Raw genomic sequence first — 18761 nt, forward strand, 5'->3', positions numbered from 1 at the left:
TGACCTTAGGCAACCCCCTTAACCTCTGCTCAAAGGCCTCACATGAGGACATCACTGGAAGAACTATATTCAGAATTAAATGAAAACATGTAAGTGAAGAAGCTTAATGCCTAGCCTGTGTAATAGAACCTTAAGAAATACTAATTTCCTCCTTCCCTCTCCTCTTCTACCAGAATATTATTTTAACACTAGGAGTTTTTTTGCATTTATTCATGATCTCCTCCATTATAGTTAGCACAATGCCTTTCATATAATGTGCTTGATATTGTTTGAGTTAATACAGTGGAAGAAACAGTGTGATCAGCAAAGTATAGATCTCTCAAATTTCTATTTTTTTCAAAATGCAAATAATTAGAATTGACAACAGAATCAGAATCAATACTCCCTTACGTAGATCGCATATAATAAAAAAAAAAAATCTTAAAAACAGGTGTTAGAGAACAGTGCAGGTCACTTAAAAAGGCTGGGGTAGCCTTTTAAATAACATATAACAACATCTAGAAATGCATTTCTAAAGAATATTCATCATTAAGTTATCAAAAACATATGCTGCCGTGACAACTATTTTCAATTTACAGAATGTATGATATTCTATCAAAGTCTCTAAAGCCACACAAAATTTCTGTTAGACATTTTTTGTTGTGGTTCTTCTGATTTGGAAGACCTCAAAAGTTGAAATATTCCATCCTTATTGTTTATTTAAGATGCTGCTGACCTACTTTCAGAACACAGCTTTGGGCTGCCTTTCCAAGATGAGTTAGGGTTTTGTGCTGAGCTGACTCAAAGTTAAGCTGTCTGCCAATCACCAGTGATCCTTGGTGGTGGAGACACCCATAGACAGAGCTGCAGTCTGTGGCGCCAACAGAGATTTTTTTTCTTACTTATACCAAGCTCAATTTAACCAGCTGAACTTAGCCTAGCAGGAGTGAAGCACTTCCACATCCTTCCTAACAGGGGTCACGATTCTGACTTTACATTCTCATCCCAACTCCACTCCCAAAGTTTTCAAGATTCCTTTTAAAGGTATAAGATTATGATGTTAATAAAAAAAATCCTCACAAGTCACTGGTCAGGCACATTTGCTGATGATTAAAACCAGGGCATGAAATTTGAGGAGAACTTATTTGTGGAGAAAAGCAACTTCATTAGATATAGCTTAAAAGATATAGGAAAGAGGTCCTCTGGAACCTTACATGTCTCCAGAAAAATATTTATAACAAGTAGCTACAGGCCTCAAGGGTCACCTCCTGATTGTGTCCATTAAAGTTTTGATCACTCAAGGGAGTCCTGGAAAGTTTCTCCTAGGACAGAAAGTGTGATCTAGAAAGGTCCTGGTATATAATATTTTGGCTGACACAAACTGCTTTCTAGATAAAAAATAAACTCAAATGTGAAACATTAAAAAAGTTGTAAGAGCTATCACCTCAGAGTTTTGTTTTCTTTTTTTACTCCACTTCTTTAAAATTGTGGCACACCACAATACTTGAACACAAATAACACTCATTTGTTAAAAATGTGGATTGCTGGAGCACAGGAAAAGGTAATGGTTTTTCTTTTTTGATTTGCCAGTTACTAAACACAGCACTCAGGGCTGCTGCATTCTGCCCCACGGGCCAAGCGCACCAGCTCTAAGCGGCACCACTCACAGAGATTTCAATGTGAATGGAGTTCCCCAGGGCTCTACAAAACTTCACTACAGAAAGCTGCACGTTTGAAAAATGGAAAGCATATCTTTCATACCCAACTTCGGATATGGTCTGTTTTGAATAAACAAATAACACTTTTGATGTAGAAGCAAAAGAGATGGTGTTTGACATCTGAGTGGTAACTACCAGCACTTACTTTAACTTCAACAATGTGCTGAAAATGGAAAGTAAATAGTAAGCTTGGAATTCAAAAGTGAAGACAGTGACATTCTAGTGGAGGGAAAAGGAAAGTTTTTTTTGCTAAGTGCTGCCAGGTCAACTGGGGGAAAAAATGTAGGGGGGAAAAAAAAAAAAGAAACTTGATCTCCTCCACTTCAAACTTATCAAAAAAAACCAACCAACTGTAAATAGATCATAGATTTAAATATGGAAGGTAAAGTAGTAGTGCTTTAAAAAGAAAACATAAAATGTATTTATGACCTTGGGGGAGGCACAGATTTCTTAAATAAGACACAAAGAGCATTAACCATAAGAGAAAAAGAGAAAAACGTGAACTTGATTAAAATAAAGAATATCTATCTTTTCATAGAAAAGACACATTAAAAGTGTGAAACGGTAAACCATGAAATAAAAGATATTTGTAATACATATATCTGACAAGAGGCTTGAATTCAGAATATGTTAAAAAAAAAATTCCTACAGATCAATTTTTCAAAGACAGACAAATAAGCACATTACAAAAGAGAGTATCCAACTAGCCAACATGCACCAGCTTCATTTATCATTGAGGAAATGCAAATTAAAACAAAAATGCTATGTCACTATAACCTTCAAAGGATGGTGAAAATATAAGAAAAGAAAAGTACAAATGATAGCAAAGATGTGAAGGAACTGGAACTCTCACATGCCACTAGTAAAAAAGTCTGACAGTAACCATTAAAGGTGAACACAGGAATATACCATGATCCGGAATTCTACTGCTAGTTACACAGACAGAAATCATATAATGTAAAAGACGGTCATCAAATAATGAGACTATAGCTGTTAAGTCCATATATGAAAAGAACTCGTTATAGTTAACAGACTGTGTATACATATATTTTGTGTGTGTATCTTTCAATTTCATTTCTGGTGGCTTTTTAAATTGAAAACTGAAATACATAGTTTCAACTTTTGTCTTCTTTGAGACAAAGTAAGCTTAAAACAAACTAATGTTATATTTAAACAGAGACTATGCAATAAATATCAAAGTGGTGAATGTACACCCCAAAATAGTCCATGTCAATGAAGCAGTTTTCTATTCCAATCTGACACTCAAATTAAAAAAAAAAAATTAATTAGGGTATTTAAATTTCAAAAAAAATACAAGATACTGTAATGAAAGGCAGATTACAAGATACTGTTTCTGTATTATGACTACCACTATAAAAGCACTGAGTCCACAAAAACATGTACTTAATGAATTTATATAGCCTTACATGGGTAAGCGCCTCGACTTTAGTTCAGATTTCTATATCCAACCAGACACAAAGAAAAGTACTGAGAGGCCTGAAACTGAATTTTAAATTGGCACAGATGGCATGTTTATAACATCCCTACAATATGCTGAGTGTTCTCCATAAAACCAACCTAGACACAGTCCCTGCCTCTAGGGGACTTAAAATCTAAAAGTAGATGAGGCAGCCTAATTCAAAGAGAGTAAACAAATAAGAGGAAACAAAGAAGGGAATGTGAGAGAAGAGAAGCCTCATTAATCTCTCAGCTCCCAGAAGGGTAAGAGCCCAATCTGAACAGTGAAGGAAAGCTGACAAGTCAGAGTTTCCTTATTTACCATCATCCTTAATATGACAGGATGCGGTAAATATTCTCCAACAAATTGTGCTGACCAGACTGAAAATGCTTTGTTGTTCTCCAGTCTCAACATTCAGAAGGTCTCAATCTCCATAATAGATAAAATATATACCCCAATGGGTATGCATAAAATACATTAGCAGCCCATGCACAGGAACTGATTTACAGTCCAAAATCTAAATTACTGAATCCAAAGCATATGAAAATGTTATTTAAAAAAATCCTGGCTCAACAGGCAATTAATTAATGTGACACAACCATCTTTATCTCAAAACTCCTAAAACAAGACAGCAATTCTTACTGGATTGCATTTTTGATGTTGTCTCTAAAGGGATATATGAGCTATATTTGGTTTGTCTGTAAATAAACATTTCATGGGCTTACAGTTCAGACTCTGATCTCCTTATCCAGTTGACTAGAGCTATTTCAATAAGGAGATGTCAAACAATTCTGAGAAATGTCTCTGAATACAGAACCTCTCTAAGCCCTTGAATTAAAAAGAAAAGAAAAAAAGTATTTTAGACCATGAAAATTCCTTCTGGAAGACTTCAAAATGCTGATGACATCCAATTAATTAAGTTAGAGGAACCAAATTCACTTCAATAAAAAGGTCCTGGCTGCTTCACTGTCTCTTTGGATCAGGTATCTCTGGCAAAGACTGTCTATTAAAAATGATGATATCACAGCCAAACCCCACACAAAAAGATGATGAAGAAAGAAATGACACTATTGACTTTGCTGCATCAAAGTAATATTTATTGAGTCTGAACTATAAAGAGCACAATTTAGAATAAATGTTGGAGGTCACTTAGGGATATTATCTAGCCAGTGTCTCAGATCTGTAACCACTTTCCCCCAGTGCTCGCCACAGTACCACAATGTGATGACTTTCAATTTCCCAAAATGTTATTTTGCCTCTAGTTTAAAACACGACTTCCTTTTAAAGAAAAGACTCAAAAATCTCCCTTTATACATAATATTTCCCTGGTAGCTCAGCTGGTAAAAAAATCCACCTGCAATGAGGAGACCTCAGTTCAATTCCTGGGTCAGAAGATCCACTGTGTAGGGATAGGCTTCCCACTCCAGTATTCTTGGGCTTCCCTGGTAGCTCAGCTGGTAAAGAATCTGCCTGCAATGTGGGAGACCTGGGTTCAATTCCTGGGTTGGGAAGATCCCCTGGAGAAGGGAACGGCTATCCACTCCAGTATTCTGGCCTGGAGAATTCCACAGACGGCAGAGCCTTGCAGGCTCCAGTCCACGGGGTCGCAAGACCGGGACACGACTGAGTGACTTTCACTTCATACATAATATTTCCTCAGGAAGATCTCCTGGAGAAGGGAATGGCAACCCACTCCAGCATCCTTAACTGGGAAATCCCATGGACAGAGGAACCTGGCAGGCTACAGTCCATGGGGCCCTGAGAGTCGGACACAGCTTAGCGACTAAACCACCACCATATGTAATATTTCCACCATAGGACTTACATAAATAAAAATATATCTTGACAAATTCAAGGTATCCCAGTAAAAACTGTGTTTGAGTCCACCTTATGAAGATTATGGTAAAAATGCACTTATTCCAGTAACTTGAACTCTAAACCTTGGGATCACCATGATTCCTTCCTTCCTACACACCCCATCCCGCTCTACACTAACCACTACCAAGCTGTTCAGATTCCCCTTTAGTCCAAATCCTCCCACTGAAAGGGTCCCAGGAGGAGGTCCATCATGTAGAAAACCTGAGGTCCAAAGGGCAGAAGAGTCTGAAAAAAGTCAGAGAGACGTTTCAGAATAACAAGCCAAAGGTTTGAACCAGGGAGACACTATTAAAGACTCTGGGATCAGACTGGACAGTAGACCAAAGAGTCTGTAGAGACTCTAAGGCCCAGAGCTTGAGATGTGACTTGAAGGGCCAAGCACAGGGAGGTGTGGTGGGTCAGACCAACCCAAAAAGGCCGGGTGGTACAATCATCCTACAACTCTTCTCATATACCCCTCTTTCCAAATGTCCTCTGCCATCAGGCTAGCTCAGACCCTCCTGGACCTCACATGAACAAGTGCAATAATGTCTTAACTAACCTATTTCTCTACCAACACTCTGTGGTCAAAGTACCTGAAAGTACCCTGTCAAACCTTTTCAATGTTTTCCATTAGCCTTAATAGAAGATTTATAAATCCTTAAAATGACTTTGAGCATCTGTCCCCTCTCTAGCCCCACATGTGCAACCACTTTCCCCCAACCATTCTCTGTATCAGTCATAATGACTTTCACTTCCCCAAAATGCTGTCTTGTCTCTAGTTTCAAACATGATTTCCTTTTAGACAGAAGACTCCTAATCACACCCCCCACCACACACACAATCACTTTGTCTCATCTTAAATATCATTTCCTTAAGGGGGCTTTCCCTGAAGCCTCTAAAGGGTCCCTGCTATATTCGCATGGCACTCTATACGTCCCTTTTTGTGACAAATCTATAAACGGTAAAGAATCTTGTGTTCTATGAGAGCAAAAGCGTGTATCTAGCAATAGGATTAAGAAAGTTACTTCCTTACTTAAAAACCTTCAATGGTATCCCCCAACTTCCGCATTAAGAACACATTTGTCAGCATGGTGGCTCACAGAGTAAAGAATCCACCTGCAATGCAGGAGACCTGGGTTCGATCCCTGGGTTGGGAAGATCTCCTGGAGAAGGGAATGGTATCCATCTCAGTGTTCTTGCCTGGAGAATCCCAGGGACAGAGGAGCCTGGTGGGCTACAGCCCATGGGGTTGCAGAGTCAGACACAGCTGAGCGACTAACACTTGTCAGTGTAGGTATTCAAAGCCTATCCACAGTATGAAGTCTTAAGGTCATACTATTTTCTGACCCCCCAAAACAGGATCATCTGTTCCTTTCCAAATAAGTCATGTACTTTCTAGTGCTTGCATTTCTGTAGCTTCCTCTATGAACCTGTTTTCCATGTCTTTGCTACCCAACACCATCACTCTGCTTTTTTTTTTTTTTTTTTAATATTTACTTATTTATTTGGCTCTTATCAGGCTTAGTTGTGGCATGTGGGATCTAGTTCCCTGACCAGGGAATGAACCTGGGCCCCATGCATCAAGAACATGGATTCTTAGCCAGTGGACCACCAGGGAAATCCTATTCCACTCTTTTTTGGTCTGCAGTTTCTGAATTTTCTACAATAAACATGAATTTCTTTTATAATAGGAAAAAAAATGCTACCCAATCTTCCAAACCTATATCTAATTCTATCTTCTCCATAGACTTCTTCCTGATTTCCCGCAAATAAATTTCACCTCTCCCACCTTTGACTCCCTTCATGCTCAAGTATGGTGTATTTTCCTTAGTATACCGAGTTGTTGTGATACATCTCATATCTTTATTAGTTTAAAAGTTCTTAGATAATGCTGCTTATACCTTGCTTTCCCATACATCTTCTTATCATATTTTGCATATGCCTTATATACATAAGGTGCTCCATAAATGCATTAATTTGAATCTTAAAAAATCTACTATATGTAAAGCAGTTGTGCAAGGCAGTTGTCTAAATGTATGGATAATTTTTTTGTTGTTGTTGTACTGGGTCTTTGCTGCTGCTCACAGGCTTTCTCCAGTTGCGATGAGCAGGGACTACTCCCCACTTGCAGCGCAGGATGGGCTTCTCATCGCAGTGGCTTCCCTCGTCGTGGAGCACAGGCTCTAGGTACAGGGGCTTCAGTGGTTGCAGCCTGTGGGCTCCGTAGTTGGGGCGCACAGACTTAGCTGCTCTGTGGCATGTGAAATCTTTCCAGACCAGGAATTGAATCCATGTCCCCTGCATTGGTAGGAGGATTCTTATCCACTGTACCACCAGGGAAGTCCTAAAATTATCTCTAAAGTACAAAAGATACCTGTGAAACAGATGGGTGCTAAATGGAATGAGAAAATCATACTATGTTACCAGTATAAAAAGAGAAATAAATCTTATCTGCATCTCAAATAAATGCTCTTTAATCAAAAGGTAATATATCTTTAGAGACTCATTAATTTTATATTAGACATTAAGAGGCCCATATTTATTTCAATTCTGACAATTTAAAATAGAATTTTAATTCAAGTTTCATGTAGCAGCAAAACAGTACCACTGCTCCATATTTATTTTTGTGACCATTTTTGCTGTTTGAGGGACAAAAGGAAAACAACACATAATATTAGTTAAGTGTGCTGAAAATTATAAGTCAGAAAAGGCCACAGTAGTTACCTAGTGCAACCCATTAAATTTCTAGATAAAGAAAATAAGGACTATGAGTTTCTTGGCCAAGGTCACAAAGCCAAAGCCAGGACAGAGGCTCAGACCATCTGACTTCCACTGCAGCACTCTTCCTACCTCAAAACAATACTCCTCTCAAGGCCGTAATAACTAGAGCATATTATTTTCAATCAACACTGAAGCCAACAATGCTCCAGTACTGAATTAAGGCCATTTGCACATTTTCAGTCATGCTCAAGAGAAACCAAAGTGTGACGAATGAAGGAATGAAAAGGAATTCTTATTATCTTTTCCCTGGAGGCTTCTACCTTATAAACGGATAGAAATGAACACTACTTCACAAGCTTTGAGAGCGTCTGTGTTCAGACACTCTGAAAAGCAAGAAAAACATGATAGGAAATTACATACATAATAGAATTTTGACACATGGTGGAACATGCAACACAGAGCATTTTAAATGCTACATTATCAAAAGTTACTATTTATTTCATAGTTACCAAGAGAGATATGCTTCAAGGAAAAAGAAAAAAAGGCAGCAGCCTATTTCTCAAAGCCTACTTAAAACACAAACCTATCTACCAATATTTACATTTTTACAATTTCATCCCTAATAACTGGCACATAGTAGGCACTTAAGCATTTTCATAATAAGGTAATTAATCTTTCTTAGTATCACCCAGTACTATTCTTGAATACTACAGCTGTACCTCAGTGACTATAAAATGCTGCTAGAAAATAATGAGCATTGACAGTTTGTATCAAACAGAAATGTTCCAAGACTAGAACATTTTATGTGTTGTGTACGTGTATATGTGTATATAGGTTCATTTGCTTTCTCTCTCTATATATGTACACATATAGGTACATGTATGAATATATGGTAGGCTTCCCAGGTGGCTCAGTAGTAAAGAATCAGCCTACCAATGCAGGAGACAGGAGATACAGGTTCGATCCCTGGGTCAGGAAGATCCCCTGGAGAAGGAAATAACAGCAATCCACGTCATTATTCTCACCTGGGAAATGCCATGGACAGAGGAGCCTGGCAGGCTAAAGTCCATGGGGTCACAAAGACTGAGCGACTGAGCATGCATGCATGGATAAATATATGGCATGTATTTCTGACAACAGTGATCTTACCTAAAGATCTTATGCTATGGGACAGTGATTTTCAAACTTTCATTACAGCAGTTACTAATAAAAAAGTATTATACACCACAACCTAGTACACATAACACACATGCACAGGAACACATATACATAACTAAAACTAAGGTCTCATGAAACACCACCACTACTATATTCAAAGCACTAATATTTTTTATTCTATTTTTAAAACTGCTGTTTGTGATCCACTAAACTGATTTTGTCACCCCTGTTCTGAAAGCTCATAAAAGTACAAGAAAACACTAAAACATCAGCAAGGTGTAGACTTTAGTTTTGCATTCACTCCTTAGACATAGCCTAGAAGCCAACCAGACACTAGCAAATGAAGACTAGAAATCCCTGGTAGCTCAGACGGTAAAGAGCCCATCTGCAATGCAGGAGACCGGGGTTTGATCCCTGGGTCATCAGGAAGATTCCCTGGAGAAGGAAACAGCACAACCAGTATTCTTGCCTGGAGAATCCCATGGACAGAGGAGCCTAGTGGGCTACAGACCATAGGGTCACAGAGTCAGACACAACTGAGCGATTAAACAAAAGATGCCAACCAGAGATGGGCAAAATTAAGACTAGAAATCACTAAAACACTATTCATTCAAAAATCTATGTTGAATGCCGGAAGGATGTTATTATTGTGTAAGTAAAAAATAAAGACCATATTCTTGGCCATAAAACAGGTCAAAAATTTTAAAGGCATCAAATAATAACACATATTATGATCACAATGGAATTAAGTTATAAATCAGTAACAAAAAGCTCTGTAACATCCCAATTATTTGGGAAATAAATCATGTTTTTTTAAATAACTCAAGGACCAAAAAGAAAATCAAAAGGTAAATTAGAAAATATTTTTAACTAAATGAAAATACAACACATTAAAACTTGGGGGAAGCAAAAAAATACCCTCAACAGTTTCACGGGTTTAGAGAAGAACAACAGGCCCAGGTCAACACCTCAGCTGGGTTCTCTCTCAGTTCAGTTCAGTCGCCCAGTCGTGTCCGACTCTTTGTGACCCCATGGACTGCAGCACGCCAGGCTTCCCTGTCCATCCCCAGCTCCCGGAGCTTGCTCAAACTCATTTCCATTGAGTCGGTGATGCCCTAGAGCAATCGAAACTGCTCACAAAAGGAGGGTGGCAGCCTGGAGGGAAAACCATTGGGTTAATTTTACTGCTAACAAAGGTGAAGGAACCAACCCCCACCACTCCCCAGGTGGAAAGGCTTTCCACAATCTGAAAAGAGAGTAGGAATCTAATAAGCTGTAGGTGAAGGAGAAGAGCCACGCAAACAGGATAAAATGAATAGAGAAGAGTGGGGACAACATCCAGGAAAAGGCAAGATAGGAAGCTGCAGATCATGGTGGTGATCCGACCCACAGTGGTAGATGAAGTGTGTCACGGTGGTTCCCCCCAATACTGAGGACAGCTCCCGGAGCCTATCTATCACTACTGTCTAATGTAAGTAACTGAACCTTCAGATTCCTCCCAGAACCAAGTTAAATTTGGGAGGAAAAACCCTCAGCTTCTCAGAGGCCATCTAGACCAACAGAAATAGAAACTGTCTTGCCTTCAATTGTTCTGAGGTGCCCTGAGGGTCCCCCCAACACCTAAACCTGCAAATCTGGATTATATTAAATATTCCAGAGTTGTTGGGTTTTTTTAAGATATATTTGTTTTGGCTGTGGTGGGTCTTTGTTGCTGTGAGTGGGCTTTCTCCAGTGGCAGTGAGTAGGGGCTACTCTTCATTGTGGTGCGTGGGCTTCTCATTGTGGTGGTTTCTCCTGTTGCGGGCACTGGCTCTAGATGCATGGGTTTCAGCAGTTGTGGCAAATGGGCTTAGTTGCTCCAAGGCATATGGGATCTTCCCGGACTAGGGATTGAACCCATGTCCCTTATACTGCAAGACAGATTTTTAATCACTGGGCCACCAGGGAAGCCCTATCCAGTATTTTTTAAGCCAGCATACAGGGTTAAGAGGAGACACGAAAAGTATTTAAATACTTATTTTAATTAAACATACTCCCAATCTATCCAGTATTTAAAAGGGGGGAGGGGAGCCAATTCATTATAGACAACCATTAACTCAGTTTGATGGAAAGTATTACTAACTGATCATTCTGATGAGTGGTGTTCATTAAATATGTTTTCTACATGTATTTCGGGGAACTAAAATGAATAAGGATGCTACTTTGCTTTGCTGGAGGCAATCCCACATCTTGCTAGGTTTAGTTTTTATATGTGCCTGGCTTCCTAAAATAGGCATAAACTGCCATATTTAGATCTATGCTATTTATTTCCATAGAGAAGGAACCTCAGAACTTTTAAAGTAGGATAGGTTATCTAATCTTTTTACACCTTTGTTGTGAAAAAGGAAGAAAAATACATGATCCTGGAGGCAAAAGAAAGACTGAACTTAATTAAAAAGATTTAAAAGCAGAAAAATTCATACAGTGTCTTTTTAGAAAAAGAACATTTTCTTCCTTTCATCTCAAGGCAAACCATTTATCTACCAAGAAGCACAGATACTGTGTTCCTTCTTTTTAAAACTTTTTAAGTCATATCCTTTTTAACGGAAGGAACGTGGAGTCTTAATCTTATAATCTGAAAGTCTTTCTAACATATCTGAACTGTTGACTACTTTTCAAAGCTATTATGGGAACTAATAGCTAGATTAATTCATATACCATTTTCTCAAATAAAAACTTCACAATGAAATTTTCTTTTGACAGGACATTTATGAATTACAACCATTGTTTCCTAAATCCTTTCAGAGGGGAAAAATTTAAGGTGATGGAACAAAGATAAACAAAGTTATATTATTCTTTTACCATGTTAACTGATCTAGTGCACATCACTTTAAAGCAGAAATTTACAATGTATAGTCAACACACTGAGTGATGTGTCTATGAAGATGATTAAATATGCCAAGGTATTAATTATAATGCCACTTTACATTTGTATAGAATGTTCCAGTTTGCAAAACATGTCCATAAACTCATCTGACTCTATGTCATTCAATTTAAGTACAACAGATAGAAGATGTGAGTTCATCTGGATATACCGAAATAGTTAAGAGGAGGGATTCTGGAGCCAACTGTCTGGTTTGGACTCCTAGCACTGCCACTTACAATTACAGAATGTGATTCTGAGTACATTACTCAACATCTTTGTGCCTTAGTTTCATCATCTGTAAAATGGGGATAATAATCATTTCCACCTCGTGGGTCCACTAATGAGTAAATCAACTAATATATGTCAAGCACTTAATTCAGTGTCTAGCAGAGAGTAACCATTATATGTCATACATGCCAGTTTTACTTATCAGCAGCATAATTGTATGGGTAGGGAAACAAACTAGTAAGTCACAGAGCCAGGAATAGAAACCATAGCTTCTTCTCCCATTTGATGTTTCATCCACAAAAGGCTGGGGTTTTGTTGTTGTTGGGGTTTTGTTGTTGTTGCAATTTTGAAGTATCAGAAGGTTTTCTAGACTGACATAAAGCAGTCTAATGTGAAACTGTACAAATCAAAAGATTCAACAGCTCAAAACACTTATAAAGTTGTATTTTAACCTATATTATATACATTTTAAGTTAAATTGAAATTAAAAATATAAATATTCCATTTTGTTGACAGAAGTATACACTGAGGAATAGTCATCTATGTTGCTCTATTTGCAAAGCAAAACTCAAATCTAGAAGGAAAATACTAAGATGATAACTGTGTTAGAATTTCCTTTTTTTTTTTTTTTCTGGTTTTCAAGACATTTAGGACTATGATATTTGCAATTTAAAAAATGATTTCCAAAATATGTTTACAAAAGTTGGTATTGATAGAAGAGAGAATGAAGTCGCTCAGTCGTGTCCGACTCTTTCTGACCTCATGGAATGTAGCCTGCCAGGCTCCTCTGTCCGTGGGATTTTCCAGGCAAGAGTACTGGAGTGGGTTGCCATTTCCTTCTCCAGGGGAACTTCCCAACCCAGGGATCGAACTGGTCTCTCGCATTGCAAGCAGACACTTTACCATCTGAGCCACCAGGGAAGCCCACTGACAGAAGAAATACTTCAGAGAAAAGAAAAAAGAAGAAGAAACACTTCAGAATTAATTCTGGAAAATAAGAAATGTCCACCTGAAAAACTATTCTCTTTTTTCAGACATGTTTGAGGGTATCTTTCCTCAGACTTTGTTCGACTTTTTCCCTTTAGTGATTTAGGTGACTGTGACAACATCTTCCACTGTATCTAAAAATAGGGAAAGAGTGTGTGAATTTATGAGCTGAAATGCAAAACTGGCACTGGGTGTCTAAATTAGAGTATTAAATCACTTAGCATACTCTTAGCATAGAAATATATTTTAAGCACTCATATCCACATGCTTTGTATATTCATACAAATACATTTAATTCAACCATCTTTCATCTTTTCCTATGAAGTGAAAAACTGTGAAGTCATGACCTTTTTAAAACACGCCAAATCACTTCTTAAGAGATTAACTTGGACAAAGCACTCCACTCCAAACCTCAAGCTCCTTCTCTGAAAAACAGTGAGTAGACTAGAATGTCAGTCAGTAGTTCACGACCTTTTTCCACAGCAGCCCATCTGAGGGACTCAGCAGCATCTCTCCACTTACAGCAGCGGTTCGTTCAGTTCAGTGGCTCAGTCGTGCCCAACTCTGTGCAGCCCCACGGACTACAGCAGTGGGGATGGTCTGCAATGTCCCATGGTTGATTCTGATGTACTACCCAAAAGCTGTTCCCCTGCCCTTCACTCCTGAAAGTTCTTTAAGGTTCTGCACAGTTCCAAAGCCTGCCACTGTAGATCCAGGAAAATCGCAACCCAATGACCTTACCTGACAGTGTTACTTTCATACATTTTAAAAGAAAGGCCAAAAGTTAATAACATGTATTCTTTTGTTGAAGCATGCAAGATTCAAGAAGAATTTATATACTGATGATATCAAAGAGGGCTCTGTAACATTAACTGTTCATATGGCAAACAGCACACCTCCCCTGGAACTCACTTCTCATCAAGAAGGTAGTAAAGAAAGAGAAAATGTGCGGAATCAAACAAAATACTTCCTAAAGTTGAGAGTGGTCTGACAAGTGATTAATGGAAAAGAGATCTATACAAGTCACTTTTTTTGGTAACAGAGAAGGGAAGCCAAAGACTGACACACAGCGATGGGATGTTATGTCATCCCCAATTTTTTTTTTTTTACCAGACAACTCTGTTATAAACTAAAAATAACTAATAGTGACTAAAAATATGATTTGGATATATGCCATATTATAAATATAAGCCAAATACATTGGCTCAGCAAGGAGATTGATAAACTGCCCAGAACACTTAACAGTGTCCATTTTCTTTGAATGTTCACTTACTGTCGACAAATTTTACACTATTTGAAGCTACTGTACATGCAGTCTTGCAATAAACTGTCACAGCTAGGGAAGAAGGAAATGGAATTTTAAGACTTCCTTGGAAAATGTGTGTTTACCTCAAATGTGAGCCAACATTACATCATCACTTAAAAGTACACAAGACATGGCAAAGATGCTGAGTGGGGTTTCAAAATCAGAATCATGTATATGAAAAAAACTGTGTAACTGCATTATCTTCAAATCAGAAAACATATTAATCAATATGTGCTGATTATTAGCTATGTGCTTTACAGTGAGAGTAACCTTAACAGGCACAAAAAACAACAGGATTTCTCAGATCTATCATTTGACCCCTCCCCTTCACCACCACCAAATTGGCTGGGTCAGAAAGTTGCTGTCCTCTGTACCAGAAGATGATATCAATGGTGACTGAGAATACAATGTATACTTCCCTATCACTGCCCTATTGATTTGTGCCTGAAAAAGTTGATAAAAAAATTTTTTTCGGTAGTATTTCTTCTGAAATCCTTTACAAAACATGCTGTCCACTGCTGGCTTAACTTGCTGAACGCACTTCCCATTAAAAAAGAAATTCTCAGTGTTCTCCACGTGAACCATAACAGTAAAGCCTAAAACTTGTATCAGTGAACAGACCAAATAACCCAACAAGAAACAAAAGTAAACAGAAAGAAATCGCCCCAATCTCAGGTTTGTAAGATGTTCACGTTACAGACGGTAGCAAAGAACATTCAAGAGAAAACAATTCTTTACACCGAGTTGGGACGGATACATATTTGTTTAATAAATATACACATTTCTTCCTCATTCTATACCCATGTGTCAAAGCATCGAACAATTTAATTTGTGACAGTTTCTGTTGTGTCTCAAACTTTACATATAAGTTTATCACGGCGAGAAAAAAAAAAAAAAACCTGCTTGGCTTGACTCACCATGAATCACAGCCAGGAGGTCATCTTGTTATGTATCAGCAACTATGTTTTCACTACAGCTATGTGACCTCAAGTGGCAGCAGCAGAGGCACCAAAATAGAAGGGGCAGGAGGCTTCTCCTGGCTTCTCGGCCCCAAATGGGCTTTCCCCAGCCCATTCGGGCATCTGAGCAAGAGCCAACAGCAGAGGAGAGAAAGAACAAACCCAACAGCTCCGCGGAGGAAGGTTGCAGGCCCACCACACCTTCCATGCCCTCCCGGGAGCATGGGAAAGCAAGATCATAAAAGAGGACAGGCTTCAGAAACAGCGTGAAGAAAGCAGCATGACAAGGGCCAAAGCTAGCCGGGTGTAAGGCAAAATCCAGCAGTGACCGAGCGGCACATATTCTGGGAAGGTCTGGAGACAGAAGAGGCTCTCCTGCCAGGGATCGCCGGGCGCTGCTCCGGCGCGAGCGCACATCGGGCCCCCTGCCTCCAAGCACCTCCAGCACCCGGGACCTGCCTCCGATCCCACCTCACCTGTCGGGTGCCCGCTGGCCCCGCCGGCGTCTCTGGCCCCCGGTCCCCGCCCTAGCCCATCCTCCCTGCACGTTCCCTCCCAGCGCGTCTCTCGGGACCACCACTGGGGTCAGCGTGGGCAGCGAGCCGAAGCCCGCCCCGCTGCCCCAGGCCCGGCCCCGGCACTCACTTTCTGAATCCGCTTCAGCGCCATCGGTCAGGGAGGGCGGCGGGGACACCGGCCAGCGGGAGACGGCTGCAGGGCTCGGGGGCGTGGGGTAGTGCGGGCTCGGATCGCCGGCTGCTCGGCTGGCTCAGCCGGGTGGGTCCCCGGCTCGCTGCTGTCTGGCTCGCTCTGGGCGCGGGTGCCTGCTCCGAGTGCGCCCGAGCGCTAGTGTGTGCGAGTGTGCGGGCGGGGACGCCGGCGAGACTCTTTTGTTTCCGCTTTTGCTTCTGGGAAGGAACCTGCGGCCGCCCGGCCCCGCCCCCTCCCGCCGAGCATACTGGGAAATGTAGTTCCTGCATCCTACTCGGCGGCTGCCCGGGTAGGAGACCTTCACCCACCGTCTGGGCCCAGAGGTGCCAGGTCTGGGTTAGTCTCTGCAGGTGGATTTTGATCAAGTAACTGAAACTGGAGTTCCCAATCTGTAAAATGATAGTAACAAATTAGCTCGAAAAACATGTACCGGATTCTAATGTGTGCTACAGCTCATCCTGTAATTTTTTTTTTCATCTTCCCTTTCTCTGTTACCAAATCCTCTTCTCAAGAGTTAGAGTGCCCTGGAGTTCCAATCTCAGACCTCTCGCCATTAATATAAGGTCTATCTAAACGATAGACCTTGTGTCGTCCCATAAACTGAAAGGCCACCCAACATAGCTGGAGGAACGTGGGCTTTGTGGACTGACCCCTCTCCTGGGATGGAATCCAAGTTCTGATCCCTATCCACTGTGTGACCTTGTAGCACTTAAATTCTCTAAGCCTCAGTTTCTGCGTGTCCAAAGAGAAGATAATCTCCATATATTATTGTAAGAATTAACTGGTATTAATATAATGTGCCAAACATACTACCTAATATGTTGAAAGTGCTCTATAAAAATTATTTCCTTGTTTTTATGTATATGATAAAGATTTTAAAATCTCTTTTTCCAGCCAAACTCCTACCCCAGTTTCAGCATTTTATGTCCCAAAACCTCCTGGACATGTCCACCTTTCTTCCCTGTGGCCAGGAATCAGAATGTGTTACAAGGTGAGGGTTGGAAGAAAGCTTTCCAGGAAACCCTAAACAATAGCTACCATACCATCCCAAATGCTTACAAAGGGCAAAGAACAAAAATCCACTCAGGTAACTTAAAAGAAAACGTTCAGGGAAATATGATAGTGAAAGAATGATAGAAATATTAATAGAATCTGAAACTTAATTTAGAAGCCTCTCATTCTCCCTTCTCACCACCCCCCACATCCAAAACAAATATAAAAACTAAAACCAGTCTGGAGTCTAGCTCCTGTCTTATTTTCCTTTTCCTGAGATCTTGGTTCTCTCTGCATGCTGGCCCACCATCCTTTTTCCAGCTCCCCCTTAACTTCTCTTGTACAGGGTATGAGCTCCCACTACCCTTACTCCACTTTCTGACACTCTTCAAACAAACACTCTGCAAGCACTCTTCACTGTTTCTGCTGCTAAATGGCCAAGCCTTTTGGTACTCCCTATTTATCTCCCTAAAGGGAAGAATCCCATTGACACAACTCATCTTTTTACTTCAGACTATGCATTTTCAGCTAGTGAGCAAAGTATAGGTTGACTATTCTTGAATTAGTTTGCCAACCATGGTCTAATCAGCTGTGGGAAATTTGAAGTACTTTGGGGCAAACAGGTTTCTGAAACACGCCAGCAAGGTCATATGATCCTGCAGAAAGGTGTACTGGGTCGAGCTTGATACACCATCTTTGGGCTCCTGAAAGTGGGACCCTACCAAACATTGCTCTTCCTTTTCATAGGGCAAGTGTGAGAGTGTCCTTGTAAATAGGGGGAAAACAGTCTGGGCTTGGGCACCGTCTGCTTTGGAAAGTTACATTCCCAAGCTGATAGTATTTGGATATAATGCAGCAAGTGAGGCCATCCCAAGCCACTCCCACTGCAGGGAAGCACTAATTCCAAGTAAGTGCTCATTACCAGGAAGCCCAGGAATAAAACCTCCAGTGTTGTTAAATGGACAGTCCTGATAAGTAAGTCTATCACCACTCGATAGATAAAAACACACACTTAGTCAGAGACGACAATCAGGGCAGTTTCATTCATAAAACACTAAGAGTCCAAGACACTGGCATTAATTTCTCCCTCTTCAAGGCTATCACGTGTGCGTGTGTGTGTTCAGTTGCTAAGTCATGTCTGACTCATTGCGACCCCATGAATTTTAGCACACCAGGCTTCCCTGTCCTCCACTGTTTCCCAGAGTTTGCTCAAATTCGTGTCCATTGAGTCAGTGATGCTATCTAACCATCTCATCCTCTGCTGCCCCCTTCTCCTTTTGCCTTCAATCTTTTCCAGCATCAGGGTCTTTTCCAAAGAGTTGGTTTCCAGGTTACCATACATACTACTAAAAGACACACTAATCATGTCACTCCACTGCCTAAAAATTTCTATTGGTTTGTATCATGGAAGTTCAATGCCTCAGTATATTGAAAAATACCCATCCCAATTTGTCCCTAGATGCCTCCTTTTCATCTTTTAGCTCACAAATGGTCATGTATCTTTGCACAATGTATTCTCTTTGCGTAGAATGACCTCCCACCTTGCACCTGACAACACATCCTTCATGACCCAACTCAAATGATACAGACTTTATGAGAGGGATTGTGCTTACTTTCAGAAACTCATATTTCAGGATATGGAACTATCATTCTTAGCATTTGGAATATGGAGTGGTTGCCAGATGCTGTTTATCGGGAAAAAAGCACAATCCTGGAGGAAGAAACTGAAATAAGGAATTAAACCATTTGGAGAAGTCTCTGGAGAGGTTTTCTCACT

General features: G+C 40.2%; 1 protein-coding gene across 1 annotated transcript in view; it reads right to left on the bottom strand.

The window, feature by feature from the left end:
• The window catches only part of UBE2D1 (ubiquitin conjugating enzyme E2 D1), a 35808-nt gene extending 19606 nt beyond the window's left edge, over positions 1–16202 (bottom strand). Inside the window, exon 1 of the mRNA XM_043925090.1 lies at positions 15926–16202. Coding sequence (XP_043781025.1) covers positions 15926–15949 — 24 coding nt within the window. The 5' untranslated portion in view covers positions 15950–16202. The remainder of the gene's footprint in view (positions 1–15925) is intronic.
• Positions 16203–18761: the final 2559 nt, after the last annotated feature.

This window comes from Cervus elaphus, chromosome 15 (genome assembly GCF_910594005.1).
Source record: "Cervus elaphus chromosome 15, mCerEla1.1, whole genome shotgun sequence".
Taxonomy (NCBI): Eukaryota; Metazoa; Chordata; class Mammalia; order Artiodactyla; family Cervidae; genus Cervus; species Cervus elaphus.